The sequence below is a fragment of the Aulostomus chinensis genome, chromosome 8 (assembly GCF_037954235.1).
Source record: "Aulostomus chinensis isolate RoL2024-O1b breed Wild chromosome 8, RoL_Achi_v1.0, whole genome shotgun sequence".
In the NCBI taxonomy this organism is placed as follows: Eukaryota; Metazoa; Chordata; class Actinopteri; order Syngnathiformes; family Aulostomidae; genus Aulostomus; species Aulostomus chinensis.
This window is the reverse complement of record NC_141327.1, coordinates 11,496,232-11,512,469: the sequence shown is the minus strand read 5'-3', so window position 1 is coordinate 11,512,469 and position 16,238 is coordinate 11,496,232. Positions and strand designations below refer to the sequence as shown.

Here is a 16,238-nt window from a genome sequence, read left to right as displayed (position 1 = left end):
AATACACAATTACCCGTCAATTCCTTAGACATCTAAATTTGTTTTTTGAAACAAGGAGGATTAAGAGATGTGATCCCAAGCTCCTTAACTGGTGGTTGTAGTTCCCATAGTTGTAGGAAGACAGGCATCTAGTTGTAGCAGTAGTTGTGGTTCCTGTGGATCCTGTCGAAACGCTGCATGTTGCCACGATACTGCCCACCACTGCCATCTTGGCTCCTGTTGGACCTGTAGGTAGACTTACCTCATGGCCCATCCTAAAGATTCATGCCTTACTATGGTGGCTGTGGCTGGGGTCATGTTTCTGTCGGCATGATTCATTTTGCTGCCGTACAGCCAATCATCACTGTCGTGGTTCCTGTCGGTAGACTGACCCTCCTGAGGTTGTATGCCTGTACGACTGGCAGTGGTTGCAGGAGTGTGGCTGTTGGAACTTTTCACCACCATCCCTTCCATCTTCAGCACACTGAACATCAAGGATTGGCTGCCATAACCTATCCATGACCTCCTTCCCCAAACTGTGGTACATCATACATATGTGGGTACAGATTCTCCTCCATCTGTAGGTGGGATAGATTTGCTCCTCGTCCTCAAGACATGTTTAAATGAGATTTTTTTCAGTTGATCAGTTTGTAGACGGGGATGTTGCTGCTTTTCTCTCTGTGACAAAACAGCAGATAGCAACAACAACTACGACAGTGAACTTGGCAAAATATCTGTTTTTTGTACAAATGTGCTGATATGCAGAATCATAGACCACATCAAAGTCATTGATCAAAGACGGAACCAAGAGATCAAAGACAGGACCCATGGACCCATGGACCCATAGATCAAACATATCATCCAGAGATCAAAGACACATCCATGAGATTTGCCAACTGCTCATTTCAGGGGAAGAAACATGAAGCTTAAGGCTATGATCCCATCTTTTTGTTGAAATTGTAAGGCAACCTAAGTGCCAACTGTATGCGTCTCACTTCTAGTCCCAAAAGGAAAAAAAATTCCATTCGATATGAGGCAGAAACTGTCTACTCCAAAGAGTCATTTTGGTACGTTAAAGCGACTTATTTTTAAAGCAATTTCAATTTGTCAAGACAAGCCAAGTTTCTAACTACATTACTTTACTTCTATCAATTAAATAAAAAACAACAAACACAACAATTCACACAGCAATTTATTCAGAAAAGGTATTCCCTCATGATGGCTCTGTAATTGACTAACGACAAAGTTATCTGAGGAGAGGTTCCTCAACATATCAACTGAATATTTATGAGCAGTAATCACAAAATACCTCAGGAATTAAAGCTACATTCTTTTAAAAGTTGACGAATGCATTATTAGCATTGAAATGATCAGTCCTCTCAGAGAGGAATTCACATCCTGAAGTGTGTCTCTACTTCCTGTAGAATGACTCAACTGACTATACATTCCTCTGTGTGTGTGTGTGTGTGTGTGGGGGGGGGGGGGTGTAGGAGCAAAGAGCGGGAAAAGGTTTCTCGGCGCTTGGAGAGTAAGCGCTAAGTGGGTTTGATATTTTTCTCAGCCCCTACAAAGAAGTGTTCTGTGGGTGGCAGAGATCTGGTGTTTTCACCTCAAACCCCACACTGAATCAGTCCTGCTATTCATCAAACATGAAAAAAAAACTTCTAACATAATGAAGTGAATCTGTACTCAGGGTTGCTCCTGCTGCCCTACACATTGCTGTCCATATTTACAGTGAGACAGACCAACTCACCAACTGAGGAAACACTGGGGGAGATTTTTGGGAAAGGTCTGTTTACCTTTGGGCAGAAAAACTCCACACTCTGTGAGGTAAAATAAACTTTTTGTGTGTTTATGTGTAAGAACTGTGCTCTCTTAAAGGGGTTATTGTTCTTTAGATTTCATAAGAGACCCGAGAAAGGAAAACAAACATGCAGTATCCATGTTTGCCCATTTGTGGCAGGTATGTGTGTGTGTGTGTGTGTGTGTGTGTGTGTGTGTTTGTGTGTGTGTGTCTGATTTGGCCTGGTTGCATCTGAGAGGACAGTCAACTCTACCCTTTAGAAACTGGACGTTCTGTAACAACACAATCGCTCCTATCACTTCAACTTCAATGCACATTCAAGAGCACATATTGGCATGTTTCTCTCACCTAACTGTCTTAAAGGAATGGTTACTTTCCCCACTGCTTCCAGTCTCTATGTTAGCTAACCAGTCCTGAGTATTCTGCGAACATCTTCACCGTCACTCCAGCCACTCAGTTAAAATGGAGGTAGTCTGTTCCTTCCTTCAACTGCAAAGAGTTGAGATTTTCTTCCAGAATGCCTCCAGTCATGTCCTGAACAGGAAGCATGAGAGAAAAAACAGGAACTGAAAAACATGTTTGGAGGTGAACATGTCCACAAATCATCATTGAACACTTTATTAGGATTGGCTCTTTCAGCCTGGCTTCGGGTTTGGGGGTTCTCATCTGTGACTTCAAAGCAAGTCACACTCAGATTAACGATCCGGACTCACCTCCTGTAAATTCAGTTTCACTTTGGTACATTTGTTGTTGCAATGAATTGTTTGACATCTGTAGGATTGAGTCCAGGTGTGTGTGTGTGTGTGTGTGTGTGTGTGTGTGTGTGTGTGTGTGTGTGTGTGTGTGTGTGTGTTTGTCAGTGAGAGTGACTGAATCCAGCTCTTCATGTTCTCAAACTCCTAATTCCCATAATTGAGCAATTAGTAGTTTGTGTTGGTGGGTTGAGCCAAGATTCGATGTTTTTATCTTGCTGGGTGATAAGGAGACATCGTGTGTGTCTGTGTGAATGTTATTGTCTATCAAAACATAAATGAACACATAGAACGTTGTTGGAGCAGCTACAGTAAGAGATTTCTTCCAGGAATTTCTGAAATAAATTTCAACAAAAATGAACACGTGTGAGTGAGTCAAACACTGCTGAAGTCTATGATGTTTGCACAAGCAACATGTGATCAAAGATCAGGCTGTGGTCTCAACCCATTTCCTGCCTGCCTCCTGTGTGTGTGCTATGTGCTGTGCCAGGCACACGCCCTCGGTCATTAAGTTGTTAAGAGTTAGATTACAGACCTGGGGGACAGCAAACATACAAGACACAAACACATTTCCTGCTCACCATTTTGACACAGATGATAAAGGGGGCAGAGGCGTGTCTGTAGTGCAGAATTGGGACTTTTGGCTTCGGTTTTTCCTGCAAGGACAGCAAGAAAAAGCAACAGCTTGGATGTTGCACACTGGTATGGAACATCAATAATTCTAGATGTTTCAGCCCCTCTTACTGTGTTTTCAAAAGAGAGACCTGACCAAAATAACCCTACTGTACTTGGTATTTATCTCACCAGGGATTCCTCATACGTGTAGAAACCTTTCTGGATCTTGTTCTCATCCACGTCACAGAAGGCTTTTACCTGAAAGATATTGAATAACAAACCACATTCAGCTGCGTTCAACTACCATCAATCCAGTGAGAATTACACCAGTAAATTTATTTTAACTGCACATCTCGAGGTTACATACTTTCTTCTGATTGGTTGGGTTCAGGCATCGGTACAGCTTGCGGCCTTGTTTCCCAGCATTCCAAATGGTGAAGCTGTCCCATTGGTGGAGGACTCTCTCCTGCAGGAATTCCACTCGCAGCTTCCAAATGGTTTCCCTAGAAACAGGATATCTGGTGAGGAAGTTCCTTTCTGACACAATAAGGAAGAAACGAAATAAATAATAAAAAAAACAAAAACGCCCACACTGACACATACACCTCATGCTTAGTATAACTCACACTCATGCAGTGAGACTGTAGTGATACAGTAATGACTCAAGCGTAAATGCTGTCTTGAACTACCTACACAGACACATGGGGATATTTAAGAAAATGGCCAATTTACACCCACAGAGGAGCTAATGTTTTTGTTTGTTTGCAGGATTGCACAAAAAAACCCAATATGGCTGATTTTCACCAAACCTGGAGGGGGGATGTAGTGTGGGCCAAGAAAGAACCTTTTAAAACTTGTGACAGATATGTTAAACAACAAAATGCTGCGTTTCTTTTATTGTGAGTTTGACTGAGAAATCTAATGAAAGTTTAAAATGTCTTGAGAGGACATTAAAAAATCCTTATCCCCTAAAGGCGTCACTGAAATGGCATTAAATACCGGCCGGCAGAGAAGTTGCCTTTAGCTGACCTTTGGGATATAAAATGTCGTTACTTATTTTTACATGCCATGTGACATTTTGGTCCAAATTTGTTATAATTAACAGGAATTCGTGAGTTATGCCCAAAACCCTGTTATGTGAGGCCACCCTTATCTTTGACCACCAAAATCTAAGAATGGGACGGATGGAATTTTGAAAGTGTAAGAGCTCCGGCCACGTCTGTCACCACGTTGGACGCAAAAAACAAAAAATCAATTACTGAATTCAATTGATCTGATTTGTTAAAGGAGAGGAGAAAATGGGTTTGTTTTCTCGCTGCCTCCACCTTGACTGATATGCACAGCTGTACAGAGGCCTGTCTCTCTCTCTCTCACACACACAGACACGTTAGAGTGTATGCTTTTAACCCCCCACTGCGCTGTATCACACATGTACACAGAGGAACACACTGATATTTAGTGATGAGACACACATTCACAGAAGCTGTTTCACCATCATCTCCTGATATGAACATCTCACTGGTTCTAACTGGAGGCTTGCATATGACAAACACAACCAAAACCCACTACCATGGGGCACACAGGTGGTCTCCACACACATGCATGCACACACGCACACACACACACACAGTGGTAAGGAGGCAGAGATCTCCTATAAGCTGAATCATTTATCCCCCTAGCACCCTGTAGCTCAAAAGACTTACATTCACGTACACAGCGTGTGAACAAACGCACATCATGTACACTGTCCTCTCATTCAGTCTCTGGCATCATCGTAACAGTTCTAAAACATGTCGCCTCAGAGACAGCACATCTACAATTACTAATGTGTGTGTGAGAATGTGAGTGTGTGTGTGTGTAGATTAGAGGCAGAAAGAAGAAGACGGCTTCATTTGTCTAAAGAAAGGAGGCAAGCAAGCAGCGGATGGGAAGGGGTGACACAAAGTGGGGGGGGGGGGAGTGGAAAGAAGGCAAGGCAAGCTTGAAATAGGCCTCCCAAAATAAGACAGATGATAGATGAAGACAGAGAGAGGAGGATGATGATGATGGGTGAAGGGTGGGTATGCAAACAGTGGACAGAGACAGGAGGAAGTAAGAAGAGCAGAGAGGAAGGATGGAGGTGTTAGGGAGGCATGAAATTCTCCTTTGGTGTGTTTTATATTTTGAGACAGACAGACAGACAGACAGACAGACAGACAGACAGACAGACACACACACCTGTAGACACTACATGACCTTGCCAAAGCACAAGCAACTGAAAGAATGTAAGCTCCCCCTAAAACACACACACACACACACACCATCTGAATCACTTCTGTTCACAATAAGATCCGATTCCCTCCAACAGTGTTGGACAGATACTGAACATTCCAGACTGAGGACAGTTTGAACGTCCTGATTCATATGCTGGGAAAGTGTGCGGAATTACAAAAAATAACATTCAGAGTATCTCAAGATGATGAAAACATGCATCTGTTTGTGTGAATGTGTGTGTGTGTGTGTGTGTGTGTGTGTGTGTGTGTGTGTGTGTGTGTGTGTGTGTGCATGCATTTGTGTGTGAGAATCTCAAGCTGAGAAAATCTGGGATGCCAGTGGGCAGCTGTGAGTAGGTGGAGGATCAACACTGGGTCCAAGTATGTGTGCATGAGGGGCGTACAGCCAGACTGACTCTGTCACGGAGTGTGTGGCGGCCTTCTCATGGTAACGGTAGATCAGCAGGTCTTGGTCAACCCTAGCCAGGCCCCCTCCGCAACGAAGACTCTGGTAAAAGAAGAGCAAGTCCTCCGGGACTCCCTGGAGAGATAGATGAAGAGGAGGCTAGTAAAATGTGTAAGTAATGACACGAATGATGGCTCCATTCCATTTATTGTCCTGGTGAGTGTGATCTGAAGAACACAATTGTTGGGACTGACTCACCAAAATGGAATGCAGCCATCATCCATGATATTAATTCTATCTGTGCTTTTCCTGTCACGATGAACAAATACGAAATGTAAGAGTCACCTCAGTTAGCTAACAATTCAGATGTCAGATGTTTACGGTAAACACGGTCGGTGATGGAGGTCGAGGATTTCAGGACGGAGGGTTGGGCTCGTTGTTGAGTGGAACTCAAGGAGGGTTCCACAAAAAAGACAAGTACAACTAGAGGGGGACTGCCTTACCTTACCTCCCTCGTCAAAGGATCCCACTTCCAGGAACCAGTTCCTTGAGCAGAACCACGTGGGCATGATGACCGTTGGCCCATGGGAAGTGTACACCTGAGATGCAAGAACAGTTGAGACTGTAACCTCAAACACATCCAACCCAGAAGGAAGATGTTTTCAGCCCTGTAGCGTGAAAGACCTGAGATTCAATTATTTAAGTTAAACAAACTTGAGTTTAAATATCAGGCCACTACCAAAACACACAAATGGTTGAGAAATTAAAGGGGAAGCTATTAAGGGAGGTAGTGAACCATCTCAAACCTCCATGACCATTAACTCCATTGATATCTGGGGAGCTCAAGATTTCAGCTCTGTGGCGACGTATGAAACCTCTTTTATCCAGAACTTCCTTTTTGCTTGAAAAGAACAAAGACTGATCCAATTAATTGTTTGTTCGGTGTTTCAGTGACTGTGCTGGAAAAAGATCTTAGCGTAGCAGCTAGCATTTATTAAGTTATGTAAACCCAGGGAAGACAGATTTAAAACTAGACAGCAAGTATACCTCTGCCGAGGAAGCCACTGCTTATAGCTATATCCTGCCAATGGCCTCAAAAACCCTATTCAGAGTCCAGATCTACAATTCAAACCAGATCCCCTCCAAAAGTAAGGCACTCGTTCCTTGTAGTATTTCCTGTATTTACCCCAAATTTCATTCAAATGCATCTTTTAGTTTTTGGCATATCCTGCAAACCAACAGGTGATCACATACCTTTGCAGGGGTAAGAAAGTTGTAAAACTGAGAAAGAACAACATGAACTGCACATCTGGAAACTGTAGTTAATGTAGTGAAATTGTTACAACCAGAGAGAGTTACACAAAAGCATGAACGAACTCGCATAGCCTGAGTTTTCAGAATACCTGCATGTAATCAGATCTCCCCCTGCGGTTTACCCCTCATCAAGCTCTCCACACACACACACACACACACACACACACACACACACACACACACACACACACACACACACACACACACACACTCTTAAAACATAAACTTCCAAGTTGTGATTAGAGCAGTAATATGAGCTCAAACGGGACCAGGAATTGGCTGGTGGCTTGCAGGGAAATGGTTTGAAGGACCAGAAAGTCCACACACCTTCCACAAGAGTTTATTTACAGTCCTGTAAACACAACAGGTAAGAGTTCAGAAGTGTGTGTCTCCTGAAGTGTGCAGGGGAATGATACACACTTCACGCTTTGACTAATGTGCTTGTTTTGGCCTCATCGCTCTGACTACACCTCTTTAACACGCCAGGACCACATTACAGACTCTTTATTTCTTTTAATAGAGCCCCACCTCATTTGTTTCACTGTGACATCCCCGCTTCAGTCCCCCACCCCTCTTTGTCTTTCTTTGCTTTTCCTTGTAAGTGTTTTGTAACAGTTTTGTGTGGGTCATTCCAGGTTTATCCCCTTCTTTCCCCACTGCAACGTCACCGTGATTCACTTGATGTGTTCAGTTTTTTCTACGTGAACACTGTTTTATATATATATATATATATATATATATATATATATAAAAAACTGCGATGTAACTCAAGAGTGCAAAAACACATCTGGATTCAGCCAGTTGAACAGCTGGGCATGCCTGTGTGTTTGTGTGAATCTATCCACCTACGAACATCTCCTCTCCCTTCTGTTGCGAGATTGCAACATTTTGCAGATGTGAGCTGTGGCCAAAAGCATGAATACGATGAATAAGAATGACTTCTGGGAAAGAGGGAGGGAGAGAGAGAGAGAGAGTGTCAGTGTGGATGAGTTGTCAGTGGGGTAGGGCAGGTTATGGATCACCATATCTAATGTCCTACAGATGAGTACTCGGGGTCCTGCTCTGGGTCAAGTGAGCACCACCCTGAGTAAAAGTCTGTTCCAACTTTGGTTCTTGATCCAGAACCTGAAGGTATGGACATATAAATTGTAGAAGAGAAATGAGCTGCTTTTAATCCTGCAGGATTAATGAATGATCTCATTTTCATGCTTCATGAAATTTAATATCATATCAATATTCCGGAATGTCTGCTAAGGAGTTATGCAGACTGTGTGAGTGTGTGTGTGTGTGAGTGACAGAGAGAGAGAGAGAGAGAGAGAAAGAGCGAGTGAGAGAGAAAGAAAGAACAGGAGAGCGAGAGACAGACTCGAGAGAGAGAGGGAGAGAGAGACTTGTACCCTTGGTAACACTGTGTTTTGTCCAGACAGCAGTCACTACATAGAAGTTAAATACTTTGAACCATCTGGCTCTCTTATCATTTTTTTTAATGATTCATGTGGCTACTTGATGAGGTTAGAAGGGGGGCTGTTCACTATGAAGATTTTCTGAATAGTAAAACATCTGAAGATCGACGTGCCTAATGATGAACTACATCGGCAAAGTCAGACATTTTTGTTACTTAGGACACGCTGGACTTCTCACACAATCATAACTTCCCATCTTTCCCACAGCGAGGCATCAGGTATTAATTTCACTGTTCATCAGATAACATCAGCGTGGGGTGTCTGTTTCTCGTTCCCGGATGGAAGAAAAAGTGTGGGTGAGCATTGTGTGTGTGGAGAGTGACATCACAATCTCAGGTGTGATTCATTTGGTATAATGTTCCTCCTGACCCAGCTGTGACACACTGCATCAGATAAAACAACAAACTCCTCTACCCAGTGGTGATTTTCAGCACAGGCCACGGGTCCATCTTCCTTAAACTCCTCAAATATTCATCACACAGGCTTTCCAAGTTACATAAGTCAGAATATTTTTGGAGCCACAGTCTAGGGGGCCACTGGAGGAACGACATCTTAAGCGTCGCCTGCTCCCACTTGCCCAGTCAGTTTATTTGGATATAGGAAAAGTAGGAAATGAAACCCACAATAACGCCACATGACGCCATCATTTTTCCTTAATGGGGCGTGAAGCCAGTTCCTTGAGAAATGAACCGTGTTGTGAGACCTTCACATGTTTACAGTAATGTTGAGTAGTCTTGTCTTCAGTGGTGTGAATATGTGGCAACACTTTGAGCACGCTCAAATGTCTCCCGCAAGCTCAGCTGGTGTACTCACAGTATATTATAGTCTGCAAAATTGACTTTTCCACTGCCAACAATTTCCACTAGTGACTCTCCCTGCAGCGTGGCTCGCTTCCTCTGGTGGGACTGTGATGGACAGAAAGGTCACGATGCTGCGTCCGCCATTCAATCCCTGCCACATTTCCATGGAAACTGCAAGCGGTAGGCATATATCCTGTTTCTATGTGACCTGCCTGCTGCCTGGCACATGACCTCTAACAAATACACACGCGCGTGCACACGCACGCACGCACGCACGCACACACACACACACACACACACACACACACACACATATATGCACGCTGCCCAGAAATGAGAGTACTTACCTGTGTGAGGAGCTGATCCTGTGTGATGGTGTTGATCCAGCGAGTGTAGCGTTGTGTAGATCCCTCTGGAACCCTCTGAACTCTACAGCCAATCAGCTGCAACACACATCAATAGACACCGTCATTAACATGTCTATAATAATAATAATATATGTAATAATACAACAATAACGACATATTACACCATTAGACGATAACTTATTTTCCCAAATGAGCAACTAAATTCAGTGACAATCTCAACATTAACATTCAAAACATTAAACCTCAAAAATGGAACACTTTCCTGCTGAGTTGAACTGATTAGCCGATTTGGCAAATAGTCACTCAACAGAAAGTGAATCGAAAAGAGTTATGATCTTAAAGTCACCACTTAAATCAGAAGCTGCTAAATGTGTTCCGCTTGAAACCACCAGAACTTGACGAGGATACAGCGCATCAGCAGTCACGTCATCCATATTTATACATTACTGATTACGGCTGCACACTTAATCTTAATTTCATTAAAATTGCAATATGAGTTACACATGTGAATGGATTCCCTCTGCTGCCTGATCCCTGTCAGGAACCAGCCGGGTGTCAGTCACAACAAGTACGATCAAGCACATTTGAGCCGTTCAGAGCAGCCAGACAGAAAACAGTCAGAAAACTCTCCCTTCTGTTTTATTTACATTCTTTAGCCTGGTTATGCATCTTACATACGAATTACAAAATAAAAATGAGTCTTTGAGTCATGACCCTTTTTGGGTTATGTGTGTAGCAAAACTGGAAAACAAGAATTACCACTTCACGGCAAGACATTATCGATATATCATAGTGTACCGTATGTATATGGCGCCGTCTGCAGACGTTAGTGAAAGATTTTAAGTTGCTTTTTCGGTAAAATGAAATGTTGCCCTAGAGGAATTCCTTTGAGGCGTTCACTGGACCAAAGCACGTTTTGAGTGTTGACGTGACCTTGAAATTGGACCTTCGGCAACCAAAATCGGCTCATCTTGGAATTCTAATGAATACCTGTATGTAATTTGAAGAATTAGCCTCTGGCGGCTGTTGCCAGCGCAGAAGTGTAAAAGATCATGAAGTACCTAATATCTCATGGAGCAAGTAATACAGGCCAGAGAGCAAATATTGATGGTCCATCAAACATGCAGGAGAAGTTCTATGAGAAAAAAAAACCAAACATTTGCGAAGAACTGAGAACTAAACCAAAACAACAACAAAGAGGCTCATGTTTTATCCAGAACCATGAGGTAAAAAATGTCAGCCATGACAGAGCAGTGCAGACTGTTTGTGCAGGGTGGCAAGCCTGCTGTCTCCATGCTGTCTCCCTCACTTCCCATACACATGACCCTTGACCTCTGACCTGGCAGCACATAGAAAGCATCAACACAGGAAACTCACGCTGATCTGCCAGCCAATACACACACACACTCACTCCCTACCATGTTTTTTCTCAATCTAAGTCAGACTGCTAGAAATTTTGGACGGATACATTTCTGCACAATAAACAGAGAAGTGAAGAGAGGGTGAGAGGGGGAGAGAAAGAGAAAGTGAAAGGGGAGGAGTGAAGAAAAAGAAAAGCTGGAAGGGTGAGGTAAGGGGAAGGAAGTGAGTAAGCAAACCTTACGGAGTTTGGGTGGAGGACCGATGCCTCATACTGCAAACGGACCCTTTGGGGCATCATTACGTCATCCTGATGTAAACAAAACATCAATCCAGACAGTCAAATTACGTGACGACAAATACAGTCCACAGTAGCAGTTATAAAGACGAGCAGAGACAAACGTGAGCCAGGAAGTAAAGGATAATTCTCATTCAGTGTCTTGAGCTTACTAATACTACTGTTGTTATTATTATTAGTATTCTTAATTATGATTAGTATGTGTATCAAAGAGAGAGAGAGAGAGGGAGAGAGAGAAAAGCAGATTTATTGAGATCTAACTCATGATCCGTTGGATAAAAACTCACCGCATCCTGAAAGCACAAGTATTTTCCACAACTCTGAGATATTGCTTTATTTTTTGCATATCCCACTGAAAGAAAAAAGACAGGTGTTTTTGTTTGTGTGTGTGTGTGTGTGTGTAAAGACTTTTGCATTTCTACTTATGTGTGTGCATGTCTCTGTGTTATTTATTTTCATTTGAACATGTGTCAGTCATAGTTTAAACATAATTAATCACGGTAATACTGAGAAGAACTCTTTCATCACGCTCATATTGTCAAACTAAAACTACTGCGGTGATCATTACGGTTTATATTTTCCTTAGAGTGAACAAATTCCACAAAAATACCAGCAACAGGATGAAATGACCTGTGGGGCTAGAGACTTTGACTCAGAGCTCCAGCTGAAGAGCGCCGTTGTTATCGCATCGCCGCCATCAATGAGCCATTATGACAAACAGTAGTCCGGCTCTACCATGAACACAGACAGCTACTGTAGTTTATGTTCAGCCAGCCCCCCATCCCTGCTGTGAATACTATGTACACATACGATTCAGCAACAATTATGCTCTGTGTAAATCAGTCACTCCGTCTTTCTCATTAAATTGCTCTGTGGTGTGTGAGGACGTTGGAGTATGGTGCATTCTGTCTTTTGCAGCTGATATTACTTTTGTTACAAGGGGCTAATGAAGAAAGCTAAATCTAAACCTACAGTAACTGGGCATTAATGAATTGCTAAATATCACATCCAGCTAACGCAATATTGACACCTCTGAGCTACATTTACCAACAGTCACCGGCTACGTTAGCTTCTTTTGGCCTACACTGAATTTTTACCTGATATGCTGATAAAGGCATTCATGTTAGCTGAAAGAAATTGATTTGAAAACTTCTTACGCCAAGAATTTTTCATGTGAAATATATGATCGCCTTGTTACAAATAATGCACGCTGTGAGACACAGGTTAGGGCAGGCTGGTATCACGTTCAAATAAGAAGATCATGGCGTTTTTTTTTCACACCACATGAGGGTGATATCAGACAGGACACGATGGAAAATGAGTGAAGCTATTGCTACCTTATGTTAGCAGGTGTTAAGATACAGGGTCACACACTTTCAGCTGCATCTGTTTGAGATGCTGGAAAAAAAATTAGACGTGTTGCTTCAGACAAACTTTATACAGGATTTGGTTGGAATTAGCTCTACTATGACAAGTTTAAAATGCTGATCAGAGCCAATCATGTCAGTGAGGTTACACACATGAAGAAAACCTCATTCTAAATGTGGTCACTTTGCACACTTGCAGTTTATATACTTGATGTACATTTTGCTGATACTTATGTATTATTATCACACGCTTAAGATACTTATGTATTATTAATCAATATATAATGAACATCATGCCCAGAAATCCAGTATCAGATCCTGGTGACTACATCATATGGTTTTACATCACTGTGTTCCATTTTCTACCACTTATCCAGTTAAGGGTCGCTGCTTGCTAGGCTGGAGCCTATCCCAGCAGCACCCCGAATGCGTCGCCAGTCCATCACAGGGCCAACACATAGAGACAGACAACCATTCACACTCACAGTCACACCTACGGTCAATTTAGAGTATCAATCAGCCTCGTCCCCTCTTGATGTCTTTGGACTGTGGGAGGAAGCTGGAGTACCAGAGAGAACCCACACAGGAACAGGGAGAACATGCAGACTCACACAGAAAGATGCTGTGCTGGAGCCGGGACTCAAACCCAGAACCTTCTTGCTGTGAAGCAACAGTGCTGACCACTGCACCACCGTGCAGCCATTACTACAAGAATGATGAACATATTAAGTTCCAACAGGTTTGGTGATTTTACACAAGTTTCAAGAAACAATATTTATTTATTTATGTCAGTAGTGGACAAATATCTGACATCAATGTGACAACAGTGACTCCCTAGTTATGAATACGAGTTTTTCACGAGTTTATTATTCATCCATTCATCCATGCTCATCCAGAAAATTACTGCAGCCAGCCTCTCAGTGGTGCATGCTGGCATGTACTGGCATAATATAAATTTTCTGAAAAAAGATATTGTCTTACATTTTAGGTATTGTTACTGTACACAGTAATTTTGCATGAATGTTGTATTTCTCTGGTTTTAAAGGCTGAATTACAGTGAAGTGACATCATGTTACAATTGTTCTAATATTTGTTTTTACCCACTTAACCATTATATCCACATTACTGATAATTATTGTAAAAGTAGAAAAATCTGAAAACACATGCCCATCCTTTCTGGGTGCTGACTCAAAAATATTTATTGTGGCAATCTTTTGTGGATGGACCAATAATAATAATCATCCTTATAACAGTGCCATGATGTCAGCGTGAATATATTTGGTCAAAAATATCATGAATTTAGATTTTATCCGTACCATTAAGCTGCTGACAGTTTATGTCACTGGTGTACACAAACAAGGTCTACTACGACATGTGTTTGTTGACTCTTACATTCAGCCAGACTCAATCAAAATTGAAACTAATCACACAATGTTTTCGAAGGTTGTTGCCATCTGTCAGAACCCTACTGACCTCCTCTGGGTTGGTCAGAACTGTGGCCGGAGATCACCAATGAGATGCCCCTCCCATTCAGCCTCTCCCTCCAACTCTCTACCACATTCCCAGAGTCATCCTGAGGGACAAATACAAACAGACAGTTACTCAGACTCCAACACAAGTGAAATGTTCTCATGAGTCCAATAAACACACGTACAGTGCTGGCGTCATCAAAGATGGAGAGCTCCATGGTTCCGTGGAAGTCCTGGTGTAATATAGCCTGCAGACATTCCTGGAGCCAGCAGGATGCATTATATACCGGCATGACAATACTCTGGGGACACCAACACGGGTTTTACTGTCGGTTACTCTTTTTTTTTTTTTAAACATAAATAGTCAGGGTATTGAAAAAACGGTGGGGGGGGGGGGTAGTTGATTCCGTTCAATTGATGGAACTATTACAAAATTATTCATTGGCCAGACTGAACCAAAAAAGGTTCATCACCAAGTCCTAAATGATGAGAAGACATCAGGTATATCAGATATGAGCCCCTGCCCTCCTCTCACACTGGTCAGCCTCACAAACCATCAACACCCACCACATCCACCGTCCTCCCCGGCTCCTGCTCCCCCGGCGGCTCTACTCCTGTCTCTGAGGTGCGAAGCCGCCTCGGTGGGCTCATGATCACCTCTGACCCCTCGTCTCTCAGCCCAGAGAACCTTCTTTTCACCGGAGCCATGAAACCGGTGTTAGCTAAAATCTGACGCCGCTGACGGAGGAGAACAACCTACATGTGGGGCAAGTACCGGTAAACACTCGTATTCAGCAGCCGTCCTCCATATAAAATCATTAACGTCAACAACTGACATCACTTGAAAGGTTTCCTTTTCATTTCGAGACGGCAAAGGTAAGAATTACAGGAAAGCGTGTCGTCCACACCTGCATGGAGGGTAACAGTTTCACAACTTCCGCAAACAAGGAAGCTCAGTCGGTGATTGGTTCATGCTAAACACGGACGGTCACCAGATTCGCTGTTACTGCTGTCAATCATTTAGAACGATGACGTCAACGACATGGTGTAAAATAACACCGCAGTCTTGAAGAAAGTTCGTGTTGACTTTTATTTAAAAAAAATAGATTCTCTCTTTCTTTATACAAAAAATTCTGACTTCTTTCGTCTTTTCCACTCAGCGGTTACAGGAACAAAGTCAGATGTTACAAACATCATCTAACGATATCAAAATTGCACAGTTCTGCCTTCACCGAGTGTACGTCAACATATTGCACCGTAACTGCGTCTTCTCTCGCGTCACCTTGTGGGCACAGGGAGTGACGCTCCTTTTGGATGCATTAATCGGCTCCTGTACAACCATCCCAAGTCTTCCAAGAGTCAGGGTTCATCCTGGACAGGTCACCAGTCCATCACAGGACCAACACATAGAGACAGACAACCATTCACACTCACAGTCACACCTACAGTCAATTTAGATTATCAATCAGCCTCGTCCCCTCTTGATGTCTTTGGACTGTGGGAGGAAGCTGGAGTTAAATGAATTCTTCCTAAAACATTTTTGGAATTCCTCTTGTACTTGTGGTAAATAATGACATATTTAGAAGCAAGGCTATACTTTCTGTTAAAACAGACGGCCAGTTTTTAGGCTGGTCAACCTTGGGCTGTCTGCATCAGTGTCAATGACATGATGAGGAGGTCGCAAGGAGGAGCAGCAGGACCCTAATTTTGCCTGACCACACCCCTGGGCACGAGCTTGCTACCACCTGAGGAGAAGAGAGGGATGAGATGATAGGGGGGCTCTCACGCTTGACTGGGAAAAAAAGACAATACAGGGTTAAGTTAACTCTTTAATCATTCTTTATCGTCATCAAAAACATAGTTTTAAACAACCAACAGGCTGTTAATGTATCAAACCTATACTTTAGTGTGGGGTTTATACCTGGGAGGTCTGCTAGGGGGTGGCACGGTGGTGCAGTGGTCAGCACTGTTGCCTCACAGCAAGAAGGTTCT

At 42.9% G+C, this 16,238-nt stretch overlaps 1 protein-coding gene across 2 annotated transcripts; it reads right to left on the bottom strand.

The window, feature by feature from the left end:
* Positions 1-1,196: 1,196 nt before the first annotated feature.
* qtgal (queuosine-tRNA galactosyltransferase) lies at positions 1,197-15,174 on the bottom strand. Of its 2 annotated transcripts, none has more exons than XM_086210941.1 (12): positions 14,814-15,174; positions 14,432-14,548; positions 14,251-14,350; positions 11,698-11,762; positions 11,357-11,422; positions 9,733-9,828; positions 6,312-6,407; positions 5,807-5,943; positions 3,518-3,653; positions 3,340-3,408; positions 3,117-3,191; positions 1,197-2,317 (listed from the first exon to the last, which is right to left on the bottom strand). In XM_086210941.1, the coding sequence occupies exons 1-12, from the start codon at positions 14,952-14,954 to the stop codon at positions 2,237-2,239; spliced, it is 1,179 nt and encodes a 392-aa protein (XP_086067067.1). In that variant the 5' UTR covers positions 14,955-15,174; the 3' UTR covers positions 1,197-2,236. The 2 variants fall into 2 exon arrangements, with proteins under 2 accessions (XP_086067067.1, XP_086067068.1); XM_086210942.1 differs by having other exon boundaries at positions 5,819-5,943.
* Between the last annotated feature and the right edge of the window lie 1,064 nt (positions 15,175-16,238).

Excerpts from the sequence above, each read along its gene's own strand:
- qtgal (XM_086210941.1), bottom strand. The coding sequence starts at position 14,954 with ATGGCTCCGGTGAAAAGAAGGTTCTCTGGGCTGAGAGACGAGGGGTCA. Across the intron at positions 3,654-5,806 it reads GTGACAGAGTCAGTCTGGCT|GGAAACCATTTGGAAGCTGC; the intron begins GTACGCCCCTCA and ends TCCTGTTTCTAG. Across the intron at positions 3,409-3,517 it reads ACCCAACCAATCAGAAGAAA|GTAAAAGCCTTCTGTGACGT; the intron begins GTATGTAACCTC and ends AATATCTTTCAG.